Source organism: Ovis canadensis, chromosome 11 (genome assembly GCF_042477335.2).
Source record: "Ovis canadensis isolate MfBH-ARS-UI-01 breed Bighorn chromosome 11, ARS-UI_OviCan_v2, whole genome shotgun sequence".
Taxonomy (NCBI): Eukaryota; Metazoa; Chordata; class Mammalia; order Artiodactyla; family Bovidae; genus Ovis; species Ovis canadensis.
The window spans coordinates 35,409,794-35,422,253 of NC_091255.1; the positions used below are offsets into that span (position 1 = coordinate 35,409,794).

Below are 12,460 nucleotides of genomic sequence, written 5' to 3' on the forward strand. Positions count from 1 at the left end.
CATCTCTGGCCTGTGCGCTTTAAGATTAGGTGTTAAACATAGAGCGTTGGTTACCAGGGCTTGGTGGGGGAGGGGGAGACAATGGTGAAAGGGTACATGCTTCCAGGTTTAAGAGGAATAAGTTCTGGGAATCTAAAGTACAGCACAATTATTATAGTTAATAATACTACATATGCAGTTGAATGTTGCTAAGACAGTAAATGTTAAATGTCCACGCTGCAATAAATGCTAATTGTTTAACATGAAGGAGGTGTCAAATAAAGCTATGGTGGTTAAAAGAAAAAAAAAAGATTAGGCATCAAGCCTTATTTTATATCCCTGGATATGTTCCAGTGTCTCCTGGTTTACAGCCTATGGGACCTTGAATGGAATTTATATCTTACTGTTATGTGAAAACTGTATAACTATTAATTATGTTGAATTGGTTCATAGTGTTTTTCAGGTCTGCTAGTCTTTTACTTTTCTGTCTATTCAGTTTATTAATTTTTGAGAGCTTGATATTGAAACTCCAATTAAAAATCTTTAAATACTTAAAAAAATAATTTGTAGTATATAGTGAAACTATATATAACTTTGTTCTGTATTTTCCAAGTCTCTTAAAAATGTGTTATCATACTTCCATAATTCAAAAAATAAAAAATAAAATATTAAAAAAATAAAACAGCAAATTACCAAACAAATAAGCAAGTAAAAATATAAAGCTTCATAGGTAGGGGAGCGTAAAAAAAAAGATTAAGTGTCAGGGACAGCTGTCCAACACTTGAGCTCTCTCTTCGAGACCCTCTCCCTCCCTCTTCTTTGAATCCTACACTTCCCAGTTCCAAATAACCAGTCCACACAAAGTTTCAAGTATTTGTCCTTTTCCTACTCCCTGATGGCTCAGCAGGTGAAGAATCTGTCTGCCATGCAAGAGACACAGGAGACGTGGGTTCGATCCCTGGGTTGGGGAGAACCCCCTGGAGAAGGAAACGGCAACCCACTCCAGTATTCTTGCCTGGGAAATCCGAAGAGCCTGCCAGGCTACCATCCAATGGGTCATAAAGAGTCGTGCATGACAAAGTGACTAAGCGCAAGTTACACACTACTCCACTGAGGAAGCTGAAAATTATAATAATAATAATCACAGTGAATTTCAGAAGAAGGCAGGAGCAGTCTCCCCAGGGTCAGAGCTTCTTCAGCGCCCCCGCTTCTATCCCTCTTCAAGCTCTCCCTATGCTTCTGAAGACTCTCCTCTCCTTCCTTTCTTCAAAATGCCCAGGCAGGGAGGTTTGCAGGTTGGAGGTCTGCTGGAGGCTGGGGGAGGTGGGCGGCTAGATGGTGATGTTCCGCTTCATCTCACACACCCAGCGTTTCACTTGCTGGCAGAAATCATCATTCCAGAGCCCATCCCGTCTGATCTCTGCACAGTCCTCGCTGGCCCCCAGCTCGTGCCCCCGCCAGTTATCGGGCTGAGCAGGATCCCAGTTCCTAGGAAGGCAGGACAGAGCTCCGCTCCAGATGGCCCCCACGTCCCAACAACCCTCACTCCCCACCTCAGAAAGGCATGGCTTTTTCAGGGAGCTGTGACTGCAGTCTTGGGAGCTGAGAATCTGGGTGAGGGGGGAGATGGTGGGAGAATTTGGTCCCCGAGGGACGAGTGGGAGTGTCCTGGGGGCAAAGACCAGATGGCCATTCCCAGGACAAATTAGTGGGGAGAGACAAGGAGAAGCCACTTACTTGTAGCTGTGCCTGTAGTCTGTGCCGTCCACCCATTTCCAGGAGCCATCGCTGTCGGTGAGACCTATCCAGATTCTAAAGGGGTTTGAGTGTTGTACAACGAACTTCTGGAAAACAGGTGGGAGGGAAGTTTCTAGTCCCTTGTGCCTCCATGCAGGTCTTAGCTGTATCTCCCTCACCCCACCCCTCAGTCTGATCTGTCCCCACCTCGAAGCAACAGCACCCAATACAAGTTCCTGGCTTTTTCTTCTGCAACCGTATCTATTATTTAGTGAACATTTACTGGGCTAAACATTGTACTAATTACTTTACAAGGATTATCTTATTTCATCCCCATAAAGCTCTGTAAATTGGACACCCTAATGATTACACTTTACACGTGAGATTAAGGAACTGAGGGTATCTGTGGAGCCCAGGGTAACAAGTCAGTGCCTGAGTTGGTGACCCTTGTCCCCTGACCTGGCCTCCCACTTCATTCCTAACTCACAGCTGCTATTCTAATTTTCTCCCTGTCTTGTGCCCACAACCTCAAACTCTTGGATCCTGACCCCTGCCACCCTCAGGGTGACCCAATGACCCAGTAAAGATTTGGGTTTTACTTGCCTTTCAGGCACACTTATCTGCTCCTACTTCTACATACAGGTTTCCCTGGTGGCTCAGATAGTAAAGAATCTGCCTGCAATGCGGGAGACCTGGGTTCAATCCCTGTCTTGGAAACACCCCCTGGAGAAAGCAACAGCTACCCACTTCAGTATTCTTGCCTGGAGAATCCCATGGACAGGAGCATGGCAGGCTACAGTCCACAGGGTCGCAAAGAGTCAGATGCAACTGAGCAACTTTCACTTTCACTTCACTTCTACATACAGCTGTCATTTCTGTTGTCCTCCAGGCCCTGCAGCTTCTAAGCTTGGACCCACTGCTCAGAGCTCTGTTATGACTTGGCTACAGGGGCTCTGGCAGTCTGGCTGAAAATAAGAAGATGCCCTATATGTGAGGGCCAGCCAAGCTGTCCAGCTGGTGGGGGTGGGACATAAGTGGTCTTTGAGATAGCTTCCCAGGATCCATGCATACCTCCTAAGAGGAAGTGGCTTTCTCTTAAGAGATATGGCTCTTTCTGAGGCCTCAAGAGGGAGGCCTTGTGTGCTGCAATTCACGGGGTCGCAAAGAGTTGGACATGACTGAGCGACTGAACTGAACCTTAAGCCCCCTGGCTTGGGAGGGCAGCACCATAGGGTGTGGTCACCTTGTTTTATGAAGGAAACATGAATATGTAGCAGTTTCCTTTGATAGCATATGAAGGGTCTCCAACTGCATCTGGAGGAAAATTTCCTAATTCCACTCTCCCTTTCTAGACACCTAACTAAAACTGCAGTTAGTCACCTCATCTGAAGGCAGATACAGCAGCATTCTTGAATTCTAGACTCCTGCAAATAGGTCAATATCCTGTGCATGAAGGGACAGCTCTCAAGGGCTCGTAGGGCTATTCCCCAAATTCAGGAGGGTCAACGGAGCTGGAGGGAAAATGCCTGGAGGCAAGATATTCCCTTTGCTGCTGCCCACTGCCCCAGTCCCCTCTTCATCACCACAAGAAGCTGAGTAACTGAATGGACCACACAAAGCATCAATATCCAGCCTCTGTGTTGAAGACTGAGTGTGTGTGAGCATGTCGGTGCTCAGTCATGTCCGACTTTTGGTGACCTCATGGTCTGTAGCCCACCAGGCTCCTCTGTCCATGGAATTTCCCAGGCAAGAGTACTGGAGTAGGTTGCCGTTTTCTGCTCCAGAAGATCTTCCCCACCCAGAGATTGAACCCGCATCTCCTGCATTGTCAGGCAGATTCTTTACCACTGCGCCACCTGGGAAACCCAGGTGAAGACTGAGGGGAGGGATGAAATAGTGTCAGATGGTCAGAAAAGATAGTCCATGAGAACACATCTGCCCTATTCATGAGTAAATAACAGGGAAGAAAGAATTCAGCCCACTCAAAGAAGGAGCACGGGAGAGTTTTATCATGGAAACTGAGAAAAAATGAAAAGGATGGAAAGGAAGAGGAGGAAGAAAAAAGCACTGTGATATCAAGAAGAGAGGTGAAAAATATACTTTGTAAAGAAAGCATGTTTCTAAACCTAAGAAGCTATTGGAGAACAGCTTATATCCTCAGAAACATTAAAGAGATGAATGACATAAAACTACAAAAGAAGAATCAAAGAAGAAAGATAACAATGATAAATAAAGAGAAGAAAGTGAAGAGAAAATTTTGAGCTACATTAAAAAAAAAAAAACTCAACAAAAAATCAAGTCTAAGATACAAAAGACAGGCTTGAGAAAAGAGCCCAGAGAACAAAGGAGAAGAGAGAAAGAAGGTGAAGCGAAGTCGCTCAGTCGCATCTGACTCTTTTTGTGATCCCATGGACTGTAGCCTACCAGGCTCCTCAGTCCATGGAATTTTCCAGGCAAGAGTACTGGAGTGGGTTGCCATTTCCTTCTCTAGGGGATCTTCCCAACCCAGGGATCGAACCCGGGTCTCCTGCACTGCAGGCAGATGCTTTACAGTCTGAGCCACCAGGGAAGCCCCATATTTCTTTGAGCCCCTTTTTTGGGGCGGGGGAGGCAAGAATACTGGAGTGGGTTGCTCCCTTCTCCAGGAGATCTTCCCGACCCAGGGACTGAACCCAGGTCTCCTGCACTGTAGGCAGATGCTTTTAAACAGTGACAAGATGAAGGCTATGGAGGGTAGACAATGGAGATCATTTTGAATGGTGTGCTCCAGAGGAAAAGAGAACAAATGGGCAAGAAAAACTATTCAAATAAATGGCTTAAGAAAATTTTCCAAAACATATGAAACTCTAACTTTATGTGCTAAAAGAACTCTCCTAGCCTCAGAGCAAAAATATAGAGAATGTACCACACTGAGATATATCTGAGATTAATGAAATTCAAAGAACAACTATTTGCACACACATGTAAGGAACGTGGGAGAGATATGAACAAGGCATTATAAACTTCAAAGTTGCTAACAGACTAGTTCTGAATTGTTCTCAATTAAAAAGAAATAATAATTATGTGACATGGTAAAGGTAAGAGCTGCTGCTGCTGCTGCTAAGTTGCTTCAGTCGTGTCTGACCCTGTGAGACCCCATAGACGGCAGCCCACCAGGCTCCCCCGTCCCTGGGATTCTCCAGGCAAGAACACTGGAGTGTGTTGCCATTTTCTTCTCCAATGCATGAAAGTGAAAAGTGAAAGTAAAGTCGCTCAGTCGTGACCGACTCTTCACGACCCCATGGATTGCAGCCTTCCAGGCTCCTCCATCCATGGGATTTTCCAGGCAAGCGTACTGGAGTGGGGTGCCATCGCCTTCTCCGAAGGTAAGAGCTAACACTACTTTATTCATCATATTGCAATATACAAACCAGGGTGTTGTGCACCTCAAACTTACAGTGTTACATGTCAATGATATCTCAATTTTAAAAGAGAGAAAAGATTGAGGCATGAGAAGAAGTGTACTGGTTTCCTCATCTTTCATATAAAAGTTATATAAATTCTTTTATTTTTTAAAGCCAAGAAGTTTCAGCCCATTATTTAGAGTTATGACAGTAATTAATATTGTAGCTAAAAACAAGCCACATTTAGTCCAAAATAACACAGTAGAGAAAACAAGAAGAATACATCTCACATAGCAAATGGGAGAAAATAAAAGAAGCATATAAAACAGAAAAAAAGTAGCTGGATTAAAGATATCTATTTTAAAATAAATGCAAGTGCGAGAGCCCAGAAATAAACCCACACACCTACAGTCAATTAATCTACGACAAAGGCAGCAAAAATATACAACGGAGAAAAGACAGTCTCTTCAACACGGTAGTGTTGGGAAAACTGGACAGCTACATGTAAATCAATGAAATTAGAATACTCCCCCACATCATATATAAAAATAAACTCAAAATGGTTTTAAAACCTAAATATAAGACATGATACCCTAAAACTCCTAGAAGAGAACATAGGCAAAATATTCTGGGACATAAATCACAGCAGTATTTCCTTAGATCAGTCTCCCAAGGCAAAAGAAATAAAAGCAAAAATAAACAAATGGGACCTAATCAAACTTAAAAGCTTTTGCACAGCAAAGAAAACTATCAACAGAACAAAAAGACCACTTATGGAATGGAAGAAAATATTTGCAAATGATGCAATTGACAAGGGGTTAATATTCAAAATATAAAAACACCTCATACAACTCAACATCAAAAAAAACAACTCAACAAAAAAATTGGCAGAAGACCTAACAGACATTTCTCCAAAGAAGACATACAGATGGCCAGCAGGCACATGAAAAGATGCTCAACATGGCTAACTACTAGAGAAATGCAAATCAAAATCACAATGAGGATTTACCTCACATAGGTCAGAATAGTGAAAGTGAAGTCACTCAGTCGTGTCCAACTCTTTGTGATCCCATGGCCATGGGATTCTCCAGACAGGAATACTGGGGTGGGTTTCCATTTCCTTCTCCAGAGAATCTTCCCAGCACAGGGATCAAACCCAGGTCTCCCGCATCGCAGGCAGACTCTTCACTGTCTGAGCTACCAGGGGTCAGAATGGCCATTATAAAAAAATCTACAAATAATAAGTGCTGGAGAGGGTGTGGAGAAAAGAGAACCCTACTCTACCCTTGGTGGGACCGTGAACAGCCTGAAGGTTCCTTAAAAAACTAAAACTAGAGACTTCCCTGGGGGTCCAGTAGTTAAGACTCCGAGTTTCCACCGCAGCGGGCAGACAGGGGTTTGATCCATGGTGGGAAACTGAGATCCCACAAGCTGAAAAGCAGCTAAACCTATGCAGAGAAACTATCGAATCTGTGCACTTACACACAGAGAGAATCCGGACACCACAATGAAAGAGACTTTATGATGCAGTGAAGATCCTGTGTGCCCCTAAGACCCAATGCAACCAAATAAATATTTTTTAAATGAATAAAATAAAACAACTTATATACAACCTATAGGAAAAATACCTTAAGGGTGGCTAAGCAACAGAGTAGCATCATTTATGGGGGGGGGGGTGGGGGTGCCTAAAAAATTCTCAATACTCAGGATGAATCCAAGATTAATTAAATCAGAACCTTTGAGTTCAAGACCAAGTGTGAATATCTTTTAAACTACTCAAGAGGTTACAATACACTGCAATGGCTGAGAATCATTTATCTAAAACAGAGACTCAAAATAGTTAGAAATAAGAGGGATGGAGAGAGATACACGAAGCAAATGTAAGTGAAAAGAAATCAAGGACCAGTCCCTTCATATCACATGAAGACGAACTCAAGGCAAAAAGCATTAATCAGGACACTGATGTTAATTTCACCATGATAAAGGTACCATCCCATCCTCCATAAAGTTGTAGGTGGCATGAACTTGTGAGCCAAATCACAGACTGAGTCTTAGGTTGATTCACATGAAACTTTATAGGCCAATACTGAGAATATTGGCAATTTCAACCTGATCAGTAAAGTAAAATATGTCTGTAATCCATATATATATATATATCTACCCTCACCTCAAAGAGGGGATAACAAGAGTGCCTGCTCCATAGGGTTGTGAGGGCTAAAGCAATGGTTATATGAAAGTGCCTGACACATAGAAAGGGCTCAGTAAATGTTATCATTAATACCCTCCTTTGCCCTAACATGTCCCACTTGTTTGAATGGGTTGAGTCTTCCCTCTGAACTTTGGAGTTGTGATCTGATGGCAGCAGTGGGCAGGGAGACTTGGGGCGCTTTGGAGGGACCCAGTAACTCACGCCAGGCACGTTCCTGGGAATCCCACTCACTCTGTCCCTTTCACCCAAAGACCCATCACGTTCCCCAGGCCAGCACAGAGCAAGCAGGGAATGTCAGCGCCTCCACAGTGTTCTCCACCGAAGTCCTGGCCCTTTAGTTCATCCTGCCACTCATTCTGTCTCCTGCCCTGATCCTCATCACCTGGTCTCCTGGCTCCTATCCTTTGCCCTGGCTCCTGGATGTAATCTCCCACCTCTTAGAATCAATGGCTGCTCCATCTTGAACCTCCCAGAGCAGGGATGGATTTCCGCTTCTGGATTCTCCTCAGGTCAGAAAAAAATAACAAAACAAGCCTGACCCAGCCTCCCAGTTTGCGTTCCCAAGGTTTCCTCCTGCATTTGGGAAGGTTGTGGTTTTACCTGCTCCTCTCTGGAGTTGACGACCACCAGGTGAGCATTCTCCAGCTGGCAGTACTTCTCAGCCTCGAGCCAGGGCTTCCCCAAGCGAGAGAACCAGTAGCAGCTGCCATCATATTCCACCCAGTTTACTGGGCAGCATTCTGTGCCTGAGGGGGTTGGAGGGACAGAGGGTGATAAGATCCAGCTGGAGGGGACGGGCAGAGGGATTGGAGATGCTCACCCCCAACCCCGCCCCACCACATCCCTACCGTTGCTCTGGAAGTGTGCCATCTGACAAGTTAGTGCGCGCAGATCTGTGGGGAAGTGCTTCAGATGGAGCAGCAAAGTGGCGTGATCTAAGGGTCAGAGCGGTGGCAAGGGTGTGGTAGGCCGTGTGCATGGCCCGCAGACCAGCACTCCAGCGTCTGGCTGGGGAGATACACTAGCACACACACGCACACTCGAGAGAGAGTCTCTGACCTGCTTTCAGGTCTTCCTGCTGCTTTTCCAGCTTGGTTTCCAGCAGTCTCACCTTGTCACTGGCGAAGCCTCCTGCAACAGAGGAAAGCTAACCTGTCTCCCCTCCGCTCTGCCTCCCCAACATTTCTCCACCCTCATGCCACTGACGCGTCAGCCCAGGCCACCATCACCTTGGCCTGGGATGTTACATGCTCTGCCCTCTGGGCTCCCCAGCCCCACCCACTCTTCTCCTGGCTGCACGGTGGTGTTCTGAAGCACAACCTGCTCAGGCCACTCACTCCCCTGTTAAATCCTTCCCGTAGCTCCCTATGTTCTCAAAGTAAAGCCCCGCGAGTTAGCGCAGCTTGCCTGCATGGTCTGGCCCCGACCCACCTCTCTAGCCCACCCTTGGCCCAGCCCTCCAGCCACACTGGAAATATTGAGAGTCCAGGACATGAGGTGGTCTTCCTCACGTCCTGGTCATCAGACTCTGCTCTCTACCTGGTTCCCACCTCCATCCTCTACTCTAACCCTCACTCATCCTTCAGGGACCCTCGGCTCAGGAAGCAGCATCCTTGGAACCCTTGCCTGGCTTCTCAGGTTGGATTATCTGCCCTAGTCTGTGCTTCCTTCCCAGTACCCCTAAACACTCCCCTATTGCACCCAGCATGCATGCCCGTGTGTTTAGTTAGTCATGTCCGACTTTTTGCAACCCCATGGACTGTAGCCTGCCAGGCTCCTCCATCCTTGGGATTCTCCAGGCAAGGGTACTGGAGTGCGTAGCCATCCCATTCTCCAGGGGATCTTTCTGAACCAGGGATTGAACCCATTGCAAGCAGACTCTTTACTGTCTGAGCCACCAGGGAAGCCAGCACGGAGCCCAGCCAACCCTCACTGCTAAGCCAACCCCTCAATCACCCAGCACATCCCAGTCCCTCCCCTCGGGGCTCGCCCAGTCACCGTGGGAGCTGAGATTCAGGATGTTCATCAGGGTGCTCGACGAGAAGTTGCTGAAAGTGTCCTGTAGGGTCTGCAGCTCCCCTTGCAGCTGTGCTCCTTGTCAGGAGACAAAACAGGACACGGTGGATCGCACACTGTCCCACCTGACTGCCCTCACACTGTCCGCGGGATGGTCCCCTTCCCCGCCCCAGCACTGCCTCCTTACTGCCTCCATCTCTTCCCTATCGTGGCTCTCACCGGCCCCAGCACTGCCCGAATCCCCGCCCCCATCACTGCCCCACCCCTGCGACCCTCACTTTGGGACCCTGTCACACAGATGGCCACCAGCAGCAGGACATTGAAGACCAGGACAAACAGACTAAGGCGGAACTTGGAGCAGAGACGCTGCAGCACGAGAGGCTGGGGAGGAGGCATCCCTGCAAGAGAAGGGGTGTCAGGGCAAGGGGCATCGGAGGCAGGGGGCCAGAGAGCCAACCTCACGGAGCATCAGAGGAGCAGAGCCTGAGGAAGTACAGCCTTGCGGGGCGAGGGCAGGCGGAGAAAGTAGATTCTGAGATGAAAAACACTCCGGATAAAATTAACAGATGAGACAGGCATACGTCTCAATGAACTTGGAGGCATAGCAACAACAACTGTATAAAAAGAAACACCAGGAAAGAAAAGTATCCCACACTCCCCCATAAAATAGCAAGAGCACCAATGAGCTGTGGGATCACTAATATATGCATAATTGATGGAAAGGGGAGATGGAGAGGCAGAAAGAAAATTTTTTTGAGGAAACAATAGCCAGTGTATCTACAAATCTTCTGAAAAACTCTGGGAAGAGTGGAACCTGCTCCCAGGTGAGCAGGTGCCAGCTGTCAACCCACTTGCAGGTGGCAGAGGCTGGCTGATGATTGCACCCCTTAGGCACACTCTGCCATGCTGCCCACCCCGCCTCTTTCAGGCGAGCCCCCTGTCCCGTGAAATCCAAAACCACTGGACTCTCTCCAAGCCTCCTGCTAAAACACGAATCCTCTCATTCTCAGAAGATCCAACAATATCCAAAGTTACTTTTGTGTGTTCACTACCTACCAGGCAGCTGGTGGGACCTGAAGGGGCAGAGGGGTGTAGGTGGGTGAGGCCTCTGCCCCACACAGCCTGTTGAAAAGGCTTGTGGACCTGCTGCTGGGGAAAGGAGAAGCCTGGTGGGACAGCAGCTTTCTCCCCTGTTCAGCTCCCACCCTCAGCTGCAACAGGGGCAGTTCTTCCAGCCTCAGGCAGGAGGGAGTCCCTCCTCCCAGCCCAGGCTAACCAGTCCCCCTCCTTGAGCTTTGACCCCCAACCCCTCCTGGTCTCCACAGAGCTTCATTCCATCACCAGCACCCACACCTGACACCCCCTCCTGCATCCCGGCTCCCGCCCTTCATCTTGGAAACGGCTCAGTTCTTTCTCACCTGAAAACTTTCTCCTAGACACTTGGGGACTTCGGTAAAGATTTGCTAGAGAAAGATTCAGGTAGGGGGCTCGGAGGGGAGTGGGGATCTTCCAGAATTTCTCTGTGCCCTTTCCCTCCAACACACACCCTTCCCCTCCCACCACCACACACAGCACACACTGGTCAGGTTGGAAGGAAGAGGGGAGACCCCTTTCCTGGGGCCCTGGGGGTGGAGAAGGGGGTGGCATCAGAGGACAGTCCCTGGTCACAGGGTGAATGTGACAAAGGCCTCGGAGGGTCAGTGACCAGGAGCTATACTAGGGTAGAGCAGAGCCCCAGAGACCAGACACTTGCCTTTCCAGAATGGTTCTTCTCTCCCGGGGCTGTGTCCATGAGTGTCTGGGCCCTCGCCTCTGCCTAGCTGGTGGTCGTTCTCCTCGGAGTCCAGCTGCTGGATGTCCTGGAAGTCCCTGGCCATGCTGGGTCCTGGGTGTAGCTGGACCCTGTCTGGGCTTGGGGATGCTTTAGGGCTGGGACTGAGTTGGGGCTGATGCTCGTGCTAAGATGCTAATTGAGGTGGAGGCTGGTGGATGTAGGCTCAGAGTGGGTCTAGGCGATGGCTTGGGTTGGATCTGAGGTTGGAGGGGAGATGGAAGCTGAAATGCTGCTGGGTCCCATCCCCTCTCAGGAGACGGCCTGGGCCTCGAGCCTCCCTTCCACACATGCCAATCACCCCACAACTTCCCATCGACCACGCCCCCCCCCCAACTGTCTCTGAACCAGGGTCTGTCTAATCCCAGACATCCCCAGGCTTGCCTGCCTCCCCAGTGACCTCAGTTTACCTGTTCAAGGTCTAGAAGGTTGCCCAGGCCCCAGGACGCAGGAGAGCTTGAACCAGGAGAACTGGGGGCCAGGTGGTGCTGGAAGAGAGGAGGGAAGGGGTGAGCACTAGTTCAGGGAAGGGCCCTGAACCCGTGTGCCTGAACGTCCAAGCGCTTCTAACTTGGCATCTCCTGCCCCTGGGACTTTGGACAGTAAACAGAGTGGAAACTGAGTTGGAGACTCAGTCAATATGTGGCGGGGGCAGAGGGCAGGACTGTGTCTCTGTCCTTCACAGAGAAGGGGTCTCCTGGCCTGTCCCTTCTACCCTCAGAAGCTAGTCACCTCACTCTTCTCAGCACATCTGGGAGGAGGGCCAACCAGGAGGAACCAGGGTGCAATTGGCTAGTTCCTCTCTGCCCCACTCCCCTTTCACTTCCTGCCTGAGATTCCCAGAATTGTTAGTCAGACAACCCTGACCAGGATTGGAGGGGCCACTTCTGTACTCTTGCCCAATCTGGCGTCTGAGCTGAGGCCTCACGTCCTGTAGGCTCAGCCAGTAGGCTTCCCAGCTTTGGGCCAACTGGCTTCACTCTCCATGGGAGTAAAGCCCCTCAGAGACGGGAAATTCAGGGAGGACAGAGAAGAGGGAAGAGCATCCAGAAAGTAGTGGATAGGAGAGGTTCAACCTTGTAAATAAGCCGCTTCTGTTGCCCGGGTGGCTCAGTGGCAAAGAATCTGCCTGCGATGCAGGAGACACGAGTTTGATCCCTGGGTCAGGAAGATCCCTTGGAGGAGGAAAGGGCAATCCACCCCAGTATTCTTGCCTGAGAAATCCCATGGACAGAGGAGCCTGGTGGGCCACAGTCCATGGGGTCACAAAGAGTCGGACAAGACTGAGCGACTGATTGGCCCTCT

At 48.8% G+C, this 12,460-nt stretch overlaps 1 protein-coding gene across 3 annotated transcripts; it reads right to left on the bottom strand.

Moving 5' to 3' along the window:
• Window positions 1-1,090: 1,090 nt before the first annotated feature.
• LOC138414946 (asialoglycoprotein receptor 2-like) lies at window positions 1,091-11,908 on the bottom strand. 3 transcript variants are annotated; one of them, XM_069542825.1, is made up of 9 exons: window positions 11,566-11,908; window positions 11,078-11,355; window positions 9,603-9,722; window positions 9,307-9,402; window positions 8,368-8,439; window positions 8,157-8,243; window positions 7,909-8,054; window positions 1,717-1,823; window positions 1,091-1,467 (listed from the first exon to the last, which is right to left on the bottom strand). In XM_069542825.1, the coding sequence occupies exons 2-9, from the start codon at window positions 11,199-11,201 to the stop codon at window positions 1,311-1,313; spliced, it is 909 nt and encodes a 302-aa protein (XP_069398926.1). In that variant the 5' UTR covers window positions 11,202-11,355; window positions 11,566-11,908; the 3' UTR covers window positions 1,091-1,310. The 3 variants fall into 3 exon arrangements, with proteins under 3 accessions (XP_069398926.1, XP_069398927.1, XP_069398928.1); XM_069542826.1 differs by having other exon boundaries at window positions 11,078-11,235; window positions 11,566-11,895; XM_069542827.1 differs by lacking the exon at window positions 11,078-11,355 and having other exon boundaries at window positions 11,566-11,904.
• Window positions 11,909-12,460: the final 552 nt, after the last annotated feature.